Source organism: Phoenix dactylifera, chromosome 1 (assembly GCF_051530095.1).
Source record: "Phoenix dactylifera cultivar Ajwa chromosome 1, Ajwa_hap1_PhDact_Kaust_v1.1, whole genome shotgun sequence".
Classification (NCBI taxonomy): domain Eukaryota; kingdom Viridiplantae; phylum Streptophyta; class Magnoliopsida; order Arecales; family Arecaceae; genus Phoenix; species Phoenix dactylifera.
The window spans coordinates 49,935,915-49,951,759 of record NC_143190.1 but is presented as its reverse complement, the minus strand read 5'-3'; the positions used below and the strand labels follow the sequence as shown (position 1 = coordinate 49,951,759).

Below are 15,845 nucleotides of genomic sequence, written 5' to 3'. Positions count from 1 at the left end.
AGATATTATTGGAGTTGTGATTTGTGCCCATCCTGACCCTATTAGGGTTGTGGCTATTTTCAAAGGATTGAGCTAAAAATCATTTAGGAGTTATGAATTGGACAATCTATTTAAGTATGACTATGTATCAACTAAAACTCCATCCAACCCAAAATTTATGGAAACAAAAAAAAAGTTTATAGGTCTTTTTTTTCTTCCTATAGCCCAAAGGTTAGGATATGGGCTAAGTATGAACTCACAAAATGCAAGTTAAATGGGTTAATAGGCTCGATTTCTATAAAATATTCAGCTTAATCCTATAGAAATATCCAAACATGTTCTTCCTATTTTTTCATGTGTTTTACTCTTGAATCTTATGAAGTTTGGTTCATCTTTATTCCTTTTAATTTTTATTTTATTTCCTGCTTTCTACACATATATATTCATTGATAATTTAAAATAACGAGTGTTTTTTTATTATTGGGCCAATATTTATTTTTTTTCAAAAAAATGCTTGTTTTTCAATAAAATTATTAAAGTTCAATTTTTTTATTCAAAAAGCCAAGTACCTATAAATATAAGATGGATAAGTATTTGTGCTTTTTAACTTTTATAATGGCCAAGTTTAACTGACCAACTATAACAAATGGTCAAAAATACAAGGTCAATCGAGTTTGGTTAGTCATACTTGAAGGGACCATTTGATCATATTGGAGGCCATATTTGGATAGTTAATTGTTAAAATTAACTTTCTAAAAAAAGTTATCAGGAGAAAAAGAAGTTATTTATGCATATAACCATCAACAACCACCAAGAAAAAGTTATCGGGAAAAGAAACCTTCAACAATTATCATTCTCTACAATAAAAAAAAAGAAAAGAATGCTTCATTCACTCTCTTGCACTCTATATGTATGGACACATAGACATTTTTCTATCTCGATATTGGACAAGGATTCTACAACTCTTCTATATACCAAAATGAGCATCAAGAAAATTCTGCATCCGTAACTAGGTCTAAAGTTTTCTAACATTACTTACCATTCCACCTTTAAGGAGATCGATCAAGCATCAAGATGATTCCGCTTCCAAACTAATCGATTTATTCCATTCTCCAGCATGTCATTCTAATCTGAAGGAGACTTATCGTTGTACTCAATTATATTTCTTATTTGTAATCAACCTATTCGATGCAGTTTCTCTACATATGAGTTAGTATTTCCCGAGAGCATTTTTTTTCCTAATATTTATATTTCATTAGAAAGCTTAAGTTTATTTTACTAAGACATCGAACATGCTCCCTTGATTGATCAGATCGATCTTATCAACTAGATCAATTTGGCAATATATGCAACTCTCAATTCATAGATTTGCATTTTTCTGGAAATTAGCTAAATAGTAAATATGAATCTCGATATCTAATCAAACAATAAATATTTTTTAAATGTCTGTTAATTACTTTCTTATATAAAATCAAACAATAAATATGTGATTGTTTAAATGGCAGGTAACACGTCACATGGCTATATTCCACGTTGCCTTACGTCTCCTCCGGGACCAGGCCGCGGCAACAAACGCCAATCGATTCCTCGGGGACATCCAACTCGCATCCAGGTCTTCAGGCACAAAAACCACACGCTAGCTGACCTCCAAAATACCCAAGAAACAATCAGAAATCACATGGAGAGGAGACATTAAACTAGGAGGAAGGACAGCTTGGATATCCATGCACCCTCATCGGGCTGATGCCATTGCTATACGAGAGCTCACAAGATCTCCAGCTTTATAAGCGAAGTTGATGCTCTAGCCCAATCATTACACTAAAATAGCCAACATTCTCCTTTTGTCATATATCCTCCCACTTTCCCATCTTTAAGGGGTCAACGTCCATGGAAGAGCCTCTCCTCCATGATCCCTCCTCCTCCTCCTCCTCCTCCTCCTCCTCCTCTGTCTCCTCACCCTCCAGCACCACCATCATTATCCGTTTATCGACGATCATCGCCGTTGCTGCCATCTCTCTCTGGGCAAACTATGAAGCCTCAAAAGGCTTTGAAATCTCCATCGTCAACGCTGCCGCCGGATCTCTCGCCGGCCGCCGTTTCAACCTCATGTTCGTCTCCAATGGCAGAGCTGCCCGAATGGTCCACCACGCCAGTCAATTCGTCGAGCATGAGCTTTATCCGAGCAATCTCTATCCCCGGAAGCCCGTCAACCGCGTCACCCTCCGCATGGCCAGCCATAATCTCACCACCACCGTATCGCTTACCTCCGGCCGCGGCCCCGCCGACTTCGTCATCAACTTAAGCCCAAGCCTCATGTCGCCGTCTGATACGTACGCAGCTTTGGCCTCAGCAGTGCAGCGGGGCATAGCCCGTGTCTGGCTTTGGGACGGGGGCGGCACAGCGCCGGAGCCACTCCTGGACGCCATGGTGGACTACCTCGCCATGATTGCCGGCTTCGCTTCACCTACTCACGTAATCACCGACGCCGTTTCCCAAGAACCGAATGGGACGTGCTGGTCGGGGGAATTCCTGCGGCACTGCGATGGCCGGCGGCAAGAATTCATCGCGAGGTTGAACGGAGCGATGAGAGGACGGTCGTGGGAGCTGATGGTGGATGAGGCGCTGGGCTCGTCGGTCCGGCGGATGTGCGAGGGCTACCGGTCGTCGATAGGTCAGCTCAGGGAATCTTCCGATGCCACGCCGGAATTGGTAGAGCTGAGACAGGTCATATGAGCTGGAGAGGAGGGCATTGGACTGCTACGAAAAAGAATTGAGTCTGAGGAGGGGAGAGGTGGGACCGATCCATTAGGTAGGGCCCAGGGAACCCAATCGATGGCTCAGGTTGATTGGATCATTCTACTGTTTTCTTTTCCCTATCATCCATGAAGTTATGGTCAGAAGGAAGCACATTTCCCGCCTTTTTTGGTTCTACGGCCTGCTCGTACTATGGCCCTACTGAATCCAAATTGGTCCATGGCCCAACCCAAAAGTTCGATTCCTCAAATTTAGAAGAGGTGAGGACGAGCCCAATGGAAAAGGATGCATAAAAAGTTGGTGCAAGAAGCATTTTTAAATACATGAATTTGATAGGACTTCATTCGTGGATGCTGATGCATATCATATTAGTTTTTTTTTATGTGTAGAAGAAACAAAAGCGAAATTGTGCATCTCATTGGTACATATACCAAACTCCATTATCTTGCTGTAAAGAGAACAGTAGTTACAATAACTTGATTTAAGCCGTATGATGATGGTTTTTCATAATATCATACATATTACTTAAGTCTAGTAGTCCAACTAAAATTTGAAACATAATTTTTTATACATAGCACAGGAGAGGGAAAGGTATAAGCTGATATTAGAAAACTCTCGAAAACAATTTTACCTGGTTGCATATGAATGGTATAGAAAATTTGATCGTCTCACAAATCGCACGCGACTTTGGGTACAACAGCCAAAGTAAATAAAAAGAGTGCTGCCAACCTTGATAAGAGTAAGATAACCACTCTAATGTTTAGATTTCAAATAGGGATATGATAACCACTCTAACCTTGTGGCATTATTTGCTTGTTTGGTGGAACCATGCTAGGTCTGATGTGCCCATTGGAGCATTTAGTTATAAATGTTTGTGCTTGGCGGTCAACCTAGTTCTTTGTTCAAGTCATCACAAACTCCAACATTTAATGGTCTCTTTATTTTTATGTGCTGGTCTAATTTAGTTGAAGAGGAGCATAAATTCAAACCTAGTCTTAGTAGAATTCCATTTTATTTTGTAGTGAGATTTTTGTTTTTTTAACGAAAGTAATAAAAAAAAGGAGAGAGACATATGACTTGAGGTGTTTTCAGATATAGCATGAGAGAGAAAAAGAAATTATATTTGTAGATCTCAACTGATGCATAGTAGAGTATGCATCATGGCATGTCCATCCCTTCGTTAGCTTCGATCTATGAGATGTCCACGTCACAAGGAAAATTGGGTATGACCTGTCAAAGGTTCAAGGATGCCGTGGTTGAATGGGTGGACAAAGCTGATCTTTCGCAGTTTCAGCGATGAAAGATAAAATAAAATGGAATAGGGCCCAAGCCAGGATTAAAGGTCTTGGCCCACAAGGATACGAAAAAAATATGATGTGATCTTTCAAACTAAGCATGTCTTTTATAAAGCTAATGGTGCTACGGATTAGGTGGCCGCTTATGTAGACAGTCATACGGATAGTATCATGTGGGCTAGAGATGGAGAGTTGTCTCGGGCGCTCCAAAATATTATGTTTTTTAATTTTATTGGATGTATCTATACTCATTAGATATGAATCGCTCGTTTTAGCCAAAAAAAAAAAAGAAAGAAAGAAAAAGAAGAAAAAAAGAACCCATACACTGTAGGAGCCAGATGAAACTAGCGGTATCCCATGCTGCTGCATTCTGCCACGCAGCATATGTCGATTGACAAAATCAGCAATAGTGTTTAGTTAATACCGGTATCAGAGATCATGGTGCTACATAAGAGTGGTTAATTAGTAAGATAGATGAGCTTAAGATGCTGTTGGCAATGAGTTTGAATCTCCTTCATATAAATTGCTTATTTAATTAATCCAATGGTTATTATGTCCCATTTCAGATTGATATGCATCGTCGGTTTGTTCATTAACAACTTATGTTTTGAGTGCGAGCAATCGGAACTTCTAGGGGACTAGATGCCCTCTCTTTCTTAGACGATTGATCGATTAAGTGCAAATAGTCATATGAGAATTAGGTTACTATTGACTATGGTCTTGGGTAACAACAATGCACACGACGTGCTAGGAAAATGTATATCCATCATGTGATAGTTATGGTGTACCGTAGGATTTTAGTGCTCATGATTTGTGATAAGCATCATGTTTTGCTTATGAGAGGTGTAAATCTTATATACATGTGCATATTGGTTCCAATTTTTTTTGATATTCACACATCATGTGGTGTCTTTTGCTATTGTAATTGTTTATCTTAGACCGTATAGCTTATCAACATATGACATATTTCACACATACATTTATGTTTCTTATGCCCTAAATTTGTGCATTATTTGATAGTGCCCTAAGCAAACATATATTAGCTGCACTATCATGATTCTTCTAAATATGAGTCCAAAAATCTCCCCTATCGTGGTGTGAATGCTCAGGGTTAGGGCTTCATGTTCTCTTATATCTTTAACCTACTCTTCTCCACCTCCATGAATTTGAGGCCATGCATATTCTTCTTTAATATTTTAAGATGGTAGCATTAAACAAATCTTTCCAGTCACCTTCCATTAGCCCGTCTATTCTTTTATTTTTCTAAGAAAAAGGAGTAAATTATTGTATAGTTTTCTTCGCATTAATGGTAATAAACTAATAATCACCTCAACCAAATTATCCTACTCCAAGATCCATAGTCACTCCCTCATCTCGTGTTTGGCGTGGTACAAGTGACTACCTGAACTCACGGGTTGGTTCGAGTCCAACGCGTTTTGACAGACGGAGGCATGTCTACAAAGTGGGAACCAACTAAAGTAATCTGATGGAAAGACCAGGATTTGGTCCAAACTCCAGATGGGTCAATAACTGTGCAGCCCATACCAATTCACCAGGGTGATCGGATGCCGGAGGGTGATGTTTTGGTTACGAAAACAGTGCCTCCGTGGGATTACGGCAGCCAACTTATTCGACACCTTCCCTTGTTATCGTCGTGACACCGAGCTTACATTATTCATCTTAGTCATGTGACACTCTGACATTATGGCAGGCGAATCACATCTGATCTCTCTCTAGCCGGTCTTTTTCGTTAAAAAAATACATCTTCCATGCTAATAAATCTGACAGGGCAAAACCAGCCTATTCGAGCTTGTCATAGGCCAGCAATCCTTACACAGTTATTGTTGGATATTAAAAGAATTTGAAATTATATTATTTCAGCCACGGTAGTAGAAAAATAGGATGGGGTGGGGCTCACACAAGTGCATGCTCATAAACTAACTGCTTTGTTTGATAGCCATCCATTTTCTGATAAAGCTATTAAGGTTGTACAATACTTGCAGTGCAGCCCACACACTACAGAGTATCTGTGCTCATCTATTGAGCTCAAGCTTTTACTGGAATTGCATTAGACTATAGGTACAAAATTTCTCACATCCTTGAGAAGTTGTAGGAGGCGCTAGGGTAGGAACGAGAGCTACTAATCCAATATGAATCTGCACTGAAGGTTTAAATTTGGATTTCTGAAATAATGTCCCACTAAGACTGATATATTTTTAAACCATTATCTAGCAACTTAAATTTCTATGGTTCAATGGCCAATATGTACGTCACATTAGTTCTAAAACATACCATACCATATCGGTATGGATGGTATACCAACACTCAGTACATTGAAAAAATTTAATACCGTACCATGCAGGCACAGTGCTAGTATAGCACCAGTACGAAGTTCGATTACCGAGATGGTTCTGAAATTCAAAACAATAGAGTAAAATTCTTATCAAGTATTGTTTATATTATAATTTATTGCGTTGATATATATAATATTTAGTATAACATTCTATTCTCCCAAAGAAAAACAAAATTTATTATAATTGTAGAACAAATAAAAGATCACACCACGGTCAATTTGCAAACAAGTGTGGATTTAAATCCAAGTCTAGACCACACTACTCCTGCGTACACTTTGGCACCTTCTTGATCCAAATACAGCCCCTCGGCTACTTATAACAATGAAATCCGTTGTTGGAACTCGACCATTTTACATAAGAAATCAACCTAACTCAAGTAAATGGAGTTGACTGCAGCACAACATGGACATGCAGAGGTTCTGGCTTGAGGCCTATCAATTAGTGCATCAGAGTGATCTGACCAGAGTCATATGAATCATGCTCATGGATTTCATATATTTTTTATAACATTTTTAGTATTACTTATATTTAAATATACATTTATTCAACTAGCATTGAAATTGAAATCCCAAGATAGCTTCATGATGAGTTGACTCAACCAATTGGAAGAATAGTGGGGTCAAGCAATTAGACCTCTAAACCAACACCACTAGTAGCCTAATAGGCTCTCGTTTGATCCTAGGCCTGCAGTGGAGATCAAGGAAATCTTGGCAACAATATTACTATGCCGCCACCAAAGAATTTCAAAAAGAATAGAAGAACCAGAACACCAGAGGAAACGGCGCGGTCCCGATCACCACCTTTCCCATTTGATTTAGTTCCATAAAACCGTAAAAGAGAGGAGCTCAAAAGAGATGATCCCACCTCCACCACCACCCTCTCCATTGCCAAATCACAGTCATCATTATAACCATCATTGGAATCCGGCCCACAGGAGAAGTCCACTTCAAAACCATGAGCTTTCCCTGCTGCTCCCTCCACTTCTTTCCCCCATCCCCCACCTTTTCTTTTCTCTTCCTTTCACCGCTTCCTCTTGCGTGCTCCTCCAGGACTCCCATCCTCCCCTCCCAAGTTACCTCATATTCCACTTGCCCCCCCTCTCTCTATATATATATATCTCTTTATTCTACTTACGAAGGAAGCTCTGATTCTCCCCTGTTATATAAATCAACAGGCGAGAGAAAGTCTCTCCTTTTCAGTGCTCATACAGTCTTCCTTCTCTTTAGCATGATAAACGCCACAAGGGTCTCCCAAACAAAGGTGTAGGTGAGAGGAACAGAGAAGAGGAAGGGAAGAGCTTGGAGAGATGGGTGTGAGGGCTATCCAGATTCTCATCTTCCTTCTGGGCCTCCTCTTCTGTTCTGGTGAGTGATACCACCTTTTCTTCTGTAGTTTAATTAGCTATCTTCGTAAGCTAGGGAAGCTTCTAATCAGCAACAGAACTCAGTCTGGAAAACTCCTTTCATCAGACGTTTCATTTGGGTTACAGCCAATTCATTGGTCGGACTGAGGGTGGATCTGATGGATGGGTCTTATTTTAGAGTGAAGGGCAATGGAGGAGGTGAGCTCACAGAGTGTGGAAAGCGAGTTCTAATAAATCTCTGTCGGATAATAGTTGTTGGAGAACCCTATTATACGAAACATTCCATAACAGCACAGAGATGTTGACTACCCAGTGAGCATAGGAAAATTTTGACCATTTCAGGCAGTCGGCCACCCATAATAGACTTGGTTTTGTCTCTCATGAGGGAGAACTTGGGTTTAGTTAGGATTGTGGGACATGGTTATTCTCATAATTGTCCTCGATTCAATTTCAGTTTATGAAATAATTATTTGTTATGCCCTCTATCATGAAGATGAAAAAGAGTTTCTTATTGTTAGAAAAGAAAAAAGAAAAAAAAAAATTCTTTCATCTGCTATCTCAGTGCCTTTTCTTGTGTGTTTTCATGAAAAAACCACACCCTATGGCCTATGCAGTCCACATTGCACAACCCCTGAATGATGGCAGGCAGTTGTCACACTTTTCACTTGAACTGTCACACTCTGTTCTTACATTCTTTTCAGCAATAACTAAATGTTCGGAGGTGATATTCTTTATGTTCTTTTTACATGGGGGATGCATGAAGCAAGCAATTACTGATAATACCAGTATTTGCGGTGCTATCAGAGAAGATATTGATTAATTTTACTGTTTCTTTTGCATCACTTTACAAGGTCCAGAACTTAGCATCAAAGATTTGATTAATTATGGCATCAAGTCTATTTCCAGGCCTAGTTACCCTTTCTACAGTTGCTTCCCCTACCATTCTGGCATGAACGACATAAAACTCATCAATTCTAAACTTCTAGGCCCTCCTCATTCCAAATCATGAATTAGTTGCAAGCATTTACATTATTATTATTACAGGATAAAGCTTAATATTTCCATTTTACGTTAACAATTCAACAGGAACGCTTGTTAAAGAACCAGACGATGGCTCATCTTCATCTCCAACATCACTTCTTCAGATGGTTAAAATGGACAATGCATCTCCATCACAGAAAACTGTAGTTCCTAAGCTTGAAAAGAAATCCAAAAGAGTGCTGTTTGTCAACACCAAGTTGAAATCCTCAGACACAATGCCTCAAATGGATGTTGTAACTCCAATAACAGCAGTTCCAATTGTCAATCCAACGACCCCGACCACACCGACCCCGACGACTCCTACATATAATCCAGTCCCAACAACACCGGCTAGTCCGACAACTCCTACATATAATCCAGTCCCAACAACACCGGCTAGTCCGACGACTCCTACATATAATCCAGTCCCAACAACACCGGCTAGTCCGACTACTCCAACGGCGACACCTATTACGAACCCATACACATCTCCACCATCATCATCAGGAGGTCAAAGCTGGTGTATTGCGAGCCAAACTGCTTCAGAGACTGCATTGCAGGTTGCTCTGGACTATGCTTGTGGATACGGAGGGGCAGATTGTTCACAAATTCAATCAGGTGGAAGCTGTTATAATCCTAATACCGTTCGTGATCACGCATCCTATGCGTTCAATGACTACTACCAGAAGAACCCAGTTCCGACTAGCTGTGATTTTGGGGGGACTGCTACAATCACCAACACTGATCCAAGTAAGCTTGTTTCATATTGCCTTAATTCTTTTGCTGGACCTTGGAATTTTCCCTTGGTTTACAGTAAGTCTTCTAGGTTTGCTTGTTTGGCGTATTTTAGGCGTAATAATAAGAGTAATTGGAGTACCATATGAAAGGTATCAAAATGTTATAATTTCTCAGTTCGAACAGAAAACAGGACCGAAAATTATTTCTGAATCATAAACACATGGCTGTACAGTAATAAGGAGACAACACAAAAAGTAATAATAGAAGGATGCTGTCATCTAAAGCTCATGGGAATGGCTTTCCTTATTGTTATTGGTTACAAGTTTTTTGACTTCCAAAGACAACACAAAAGGCTAATATTAGCATCTTGATAAAACTCCTTTAGCCTTTTGGCAGTACATATGAAATCACTTTCTTGCCTAAGTATACTTGCATATCAAGAAAATCATATTCTCGCCTTAATGATGTACATAATCATAAAATGTTTTTTTATAAAATGAAGCCATATCATAAAATTGTATGTCTTTTTTTCTTTTTTTTTTCTTTTTTTTTTTTGTGTGTGTGTGTGTGTAGGGGGGGGAGAATGGGGGTGGTTTGCAGAATATGATTAAATTTATAAAAATGCATATTATAATCTTATGAGCATGTTACTTTGGAGCGTAATTCTTTCTAATCACTGGGCCATGTTCTTCCTGTTCTTATTGCAGGTACTTCTACATGTCACTATCCATCAACAAGGTAATTTTCCCACATAGGATCATGATTTCTCTTAGCACAATCCAGTAAATGTAATACATTAACACATGCGAATGACTAACGAATTAAAGACCTCATACCAGCATCAACAGCACGAGTTCATCTGTCCCCAACGCAACCAACCCAACTGGATCAGATGTGTTTGGATCTGTCCCTCCATCTCCCAGTGGCACTACCTCCATGTCGACAGGCACGGCGCTTTTCTTCACACTGACATGCCTCCTGATGTCACCAATCACTTTAAACCTGTACAAGTAGAGATTACAGCCGCTTCTCCAGGGAGAACACGTGAAGATTAGTTTCATGGCTATTGTTTACTACAGCATGGAGTTCCAACGAAAGAACAAAGGGATCCCTGTTAGCATCTACCTTTCACTGTTGAGCCATTGGTGCCGATCAAAACATGTTCCTAAACAGAGCCATCAGCTAAAGAGAACCATCTCCAGTAGGTTCCACCAGCAGAAAAGTTACAGAATCTCTACTTTCCTAAGTTATACTCTAGAAAGAATATAAGTTTTTCTTTTTCCCATAGATCTCCAGTTATGTATTTTATTGTTTCATTCACGATTAGTAATTTCTAGCAGTAAAACGATTCCATATAGCATGATCACCCAGTCTTCCTACAGACAACAGATACATGCATACCCAAGCATATGCAATAACAAAGGAAACGAGTGGTGGAACATGAATAAGCTTCTCCACCATGATGGACTAAGAAACAAGACCTGATGTTTGGGGAGGAGCGTGGGGTGGTGGGAATGGGGTTATCTGCTTCCTGTTTACCTCTATTTATTTGAATGCAGAAAAAATCATCCTATATACCATCACTGAAGAAAAAGGAAGAAAAAAAAAGGAATTTAAGCAAAAACAAGCTCATACAATCATGACAGCTATTCATAAGAGTTCGCTGAAGTTGTATGCAGGAAAGAGCATGATCTGAAGCATAAACTGCAACCAGAAAGGAAGATCAAATTAATAAAAAAATTATCGCACTTCCTTGAAATTTTTATGATGATAGCCTGCAATGGTATCCTTTGTCACAATATATATCATCATATGCGGAGATTCTAATACTTGTTGCTAAACTCTTGAAAATTTATGACAACTCTATAAGTGATGCTTCACTTATCTTTCAACATATATCATCACAGATCTTTACTTGGGAACATTTATTCAGAAAGATACAAGAGGGCTATAGCCTTCTTCAATAGCTTTTTTCATTTCCTTATCCACTCGAAGGCTTCTTGATGCAAATAAGATCATACCAAAAACAAGCATGGAACAATAGCAATGCAGATGACAGCCAAGGTTGCAACAATTGATCCTTGATCGAATGCTCTTCTCAAGCTTCCCATCCTTGAGAAATGTTGAAAAGCCAAATACCCAGCGATTGCCAAAGAAATAATTGTACCAGCTTGAGTTCCTCTGTTCAAGGGAAAAAACAGGAACATGATAAATGTAATATTAGACTATTTTATCAAGACATCTAACTTTAGAAGATCTCTCTAGAGCAGGTTACTAATCTGTATGCCCAACTAAAGAACTACATCAGACACATTTCAAGCATCAAAAATTTTACAGAAGCAACCCTCCCCAGCCTGACATGACTTAGTCAAGAACATGACTGCACAAATACCACTATAAAACAAATTGCAACATATAATTTTCTTGTTGCTAGGGTAGGTCCTCATGCGGTGATACCAACTTACCTAAGGTTCATAGTTTCATAGGGAGCGACTATCACAAGCAGCATTGCTAAGAAGGGCAGAACCAGTTCCCCTACAGAAGAAAAAGAGTCTTAGTATGTTTAGTATCCAATATTCTTTGTTGGAAAAAAGCTGACAATGATTAAGCAAGCTGGAAATTTCAGGGGTAAAAGTAAAAAACTGAATATGATCAGCACAGCAAATCTACATGAGCAGAATGTTTATTTGGAATTGACTGGCATCCCTATTCAAAAATAAGAACTCCTTTTCAGATGCTGACACTTCAAAAGAGATGGGCAATTAAACAAAAGAAAAGCAAGCTTACCTGGAATGAAGTAGAATAAGCGGACCAGAAGTGCCAAGAAAACAGTCCAAGTACCATATTTGCCCCTGCCAATCAGTGTTGATGTTAAGACACTAAACAAGGTTTGTATATAGCAGATTCAATTTCCTTCAAAAAAACATATACAATGCCCAGAAAACAATAATACAAGAAATGATAGATTCATTTTGACCTGATAACAGATAAATATCAAATATCTAGGGAAAAAAAAGAGGAAAAAATGATAGGATTATATTGGCTCAGTTACAACTTATTGATGATACCAATAGATACACAAATTTCAGATGGAATTATGGTGATCTGTTATAAAAGCTCACTTAATCCATGAGATGATGCTTGTAGGTGCTTGCAGAGCAAACAGAGGAACAAGAAATGATTTTTGGATAGTAGTGCCTTTAGCCAGCATTAATACCCTGGAAGAAAAAATAAATTACTGTTAGAGAAGACTCAAAAGATATATGGAAACATACAGTATATTCCATGTCTGATCATTCAAACAAAGGGATGTCCGTTAGAATCTGATCAGATAGAATATAAGAGCTTATCTTGACAAAGATCTAATATGTTGTAAGTTGCAACTCATAGGAGATGGGTTTAAATCCCTATAATATGGGTTCACAGACCATGAAAGTGGAATGTATCCTACATCTACATTGATCACTAAATGAAGGAAAATCATGACAGAGCTAGATGTTTAAGACAGTATCACAGCTCAACAAGCTGACCATATCCCGTGAGGTATTTTCACACATCCTCTGGATATTTCGTGAAAGTTTCAGTCATTCTTTCTTGTATGTTTCTTTTAACCAGACTCCACTGACTCACAGATCCCATAACTTTCTCATTGTCATTTCTCTTTCTCCACTACCTTTTCTTCGTCTCCATTTTTCACCCTACCATATTCCTCTCTCTAATACAATATACCCAGCGCTCTCTATGGCCTCTTCAAAATTTATATCTCATGATGAAAGCATTGACCTACATGCAAAGCATGCTTTTGCAGCCATTCAAATTCTTGTTGCAAATCATCAAACCCATCTTTCAATCCTCGGCTACAAATGATTGTAGCCTTTCTCCTACTCTAAATTTGATTTGTCAACACCATTTTATCTGCATCATACCCATAATCCTGGATTGGTGGTCATATTTCAAAACTTGACCACAAATAGCTATCAAACATATAGACACAACATGAAAATTATTCTTAATATTAAGATAAACTTTCTATAAGTGGCTCCTTTACTATCCCACCTATCAATTCTCCAAACATTCCATCACATAGCAGCAAATATGCATTAATGTATGTCTTTACTTTAGGACGAAAATGTAATCCATGTCTCCATGCTTGTCCACGACCTTCCCTATAGTTAAAGAAAGTCATAATGCTCATGTATTTTCTGCAAACAGTTTGAAGGCTTCTTAAGACTAGTAGATGGTTTAGAACATTGTATGCCTGTACCATTTAAGTTCAACACTCTTATGTCAGTGCAAAAGAGGAAGAATTACAAATCCATGTGTGAGACCATACCTTTTGTAACGCTAAATAGAAGCTCTGGTGTTAGTGGTCCACATCAACACTCAGCTCTCTCTATCATAGTAGAGATCTATAGACACCAGGTCATTTTCAATAACTAGCACCCTTTGTTCATTAAGGGTAAAGGGCACAGTTATCAACTAACCCTTGTATTATTACATACAACACTTGTAAAAGATTTAACACATAGTAAATATTTGTCTTATCATAAAATAATATACACATTTTATAAGGATGCATAAGGGACCTTTAGTCACTTAACTAAAGGTGTTTCTCATCAGACATTGTAGTTAAATGTGATTTTAGTGAATCCACGTCTCATAATGATATAAAGAATTATATATATGGCCTTGAAATTTTATTTCACAACAACATGGTGGTCTATACTACTTCCATGCTCCCGTACTGCTCTCTCCATCAACAAACTTAGTTTTGATCTTCCGAACTGCCACACTTCTTTGCTTGTTTACAACAATTATCAACTTTTATTTTAGAGATTAGGCATCTGCCATCTTGTCACCGAGAGATTTTCCCTACCGTGAAACAAAAATTCTTACCATTTTATTCTAGCACCATTCCTACTATATCATATATTTTTTATTTGGCACAATCCTAAAACTTTCAGATGCCCTAGCATGTTATGCACAGATAAAATGCCAGGCTAGTAAATAAATGGCAATGCCTTTGTAAGATTTGGTAGGAGCAAAATTAAAAATTGGAGAGAAAGTTGAATTTGGAGATTTCAGGAGTCCTTGGATAATTTAGGTCACTCGCAAATTACCTTCAATTTAACTGCGAATGCCTCAGCAATTTTGTGCTTGCATACCATGCTACAGCATCCAGATAACCCTTATAACCCAGAAAAGTTACCAGTCTTCTAGGCATTTATACGATTATATTTACATTTCTCAAGGTGAGATCTTATCTCTCCAAATGCTCACACACAAAATACAATTAAAAAAAAACAAAACAAAGAAAAATACAGAAATACCTACTACTAAGCAGAAACGAGATAACCACACGCCCTTCTTTTTCGGAGACACTTCCTGGGCATCTCCCTCTGTGTGAACTTACCGTATAGCATATTATAGAAAAATGGAAGTGTGTTCATAAGAAAAGGGGACTCACGCGGCGGAGACAGCGGAAACCCACTGCAGCGACTGGGGACTGACCGGCGCGGCGTAGCAGACGACCCCTCGGAATTGCCTCCTCGATGACCCCGCCGGTAAAACCACCCTGCAAGCTTAAAATCTCATGTGAGACAAGGCCCAACGCCGCATTCCAACTCCGCACCGATCTCATTAAATTTCTAAGAACAACAAAAGAAAAGAAAAGGACCAGAAAAGCACTGGAATATAAGCTTTTGGTCTCTGATTTCATGGCCTCTAGCTCTGCCATTACCTTATTGAAGGATCGGATCTCCGGGACGGGGTGGTGATGCCGTTGACGAGAGAAAGGGTTGGGCCAGCATTATTGGGTTTGAGATTGGGGCGAGGGATCGCAGTGGCGAAGGAGGGCGAGGGCAGGGAGAACTGGAGAAGGGACATTGCGGGATTCCTCGCTTTTGGGAACAATCAATCGAGTTTCGACTTAGAGAATCAAGAATCGAAGCGATACTGGCGAGTGAAGTGAAAGAAGGAGGGGAAGGAAGGGAAAATAATAGAAAAAAAAAAAGAGTAATGGAACCTATATCTGGAAACATCCAGATTTGCACCCACCTGGGTTCGTATCAGAGCATGTGGGACCCATCCGGCGTGAAAGGGTGTGACAGGACGTTCCGATAGCGGTCTTCCAAATGGACGGCTGTCATTCCTCTTAACCTGCTGTATCCGGCATGCGAGCCGTATTTGGCATGACAGTATGATGGGCGCCAGCCGTCCGGTTCCAAAATACGCACGGTCACGTACAGCTCTCTGCGGTATAAAATAGATCCACTCCAACTTTAGCAAGATTTTCTCTCAAGTGATTGCTACCGCAGAGTGGTTCAATTTGTGATGCGTTTA

At 39.2% G+C, this 15,845-nt stretch overlaps 3 protein-coding genes across 3 annotated transcripts; 2 read left to right on the top strand and 1 right to left on the bottom strand.

The window, feature by feature from the left end:
- Positions 1-1,778: 1,778 nt before the first annotated feature.
- Positions 1,779-2,838, top strand: LOC103699512 (uncharacterized). Its single transcript, XM_008781531.5, has one exon. The coding sequence runs from the start codon at positions 1,867-1,869 to the stop codon at positions 2,710-2,712; it is 846 nt and encodes a 281-aa protein (XP_008779753.5). The 5' UTR covers positions 1,779-1,866; the 3' UTR covers positions 2,713-2,838.
- A 4,690-nt stretch (positions 2,839-7,528) lies between these two features.
- On the top strand, positions 7,529-10,948 carry LOC103712697 (uncharacterized). Its single transcript, XM_008799287.5, has 4 exons — positions 7,529-7,746; positions 8,832-9,515; positions 10,211-10,241; positions 10,343-10,948. The coding sequence occupies exons 1-4, from the start codon at positions 7,689-7,691 to the stop codon at positions 10,515-10,517; spliced, it is 948 nt and encodes a 315-aa protein (XP_008797509.3). The 5' UTR covers positions 7,529-7,688; the 3' UTR covers positions 10,518-10,948.
- A 283-nt stretch (positions 10,949-11,231) lies between these two features.
- Positions 11,232-15,515, bottom strand: LOC103712696 (cold-regulated 413 inner membrane protein 1, chloroplastic-like). The gene is made up of 6 exons (XM_008799286.6): positions 15,244-15,515; positions 14,971-15,078; positions 12,626-12,721; positions 12,291-12,355; positions 11,969-12,038; positions 11,232-11,684 (listed from the first exon to the last, which is right to left on the bottom strand). The coding sequence occupies exons 1-6, from the start codon at positions 15,387-15,389 to the stop codon at positions 11,519-11,521; spliced, it is 651 nt and encodes a 216-aa protein (XP_008797508.1). The 5' UTR covers positions 15,390-15,515; the 3' UTR covers positions 11,232-11,518.
- Between the last annotated feature and the right edge of the window lie 330 nt (positions 15,516-15,845).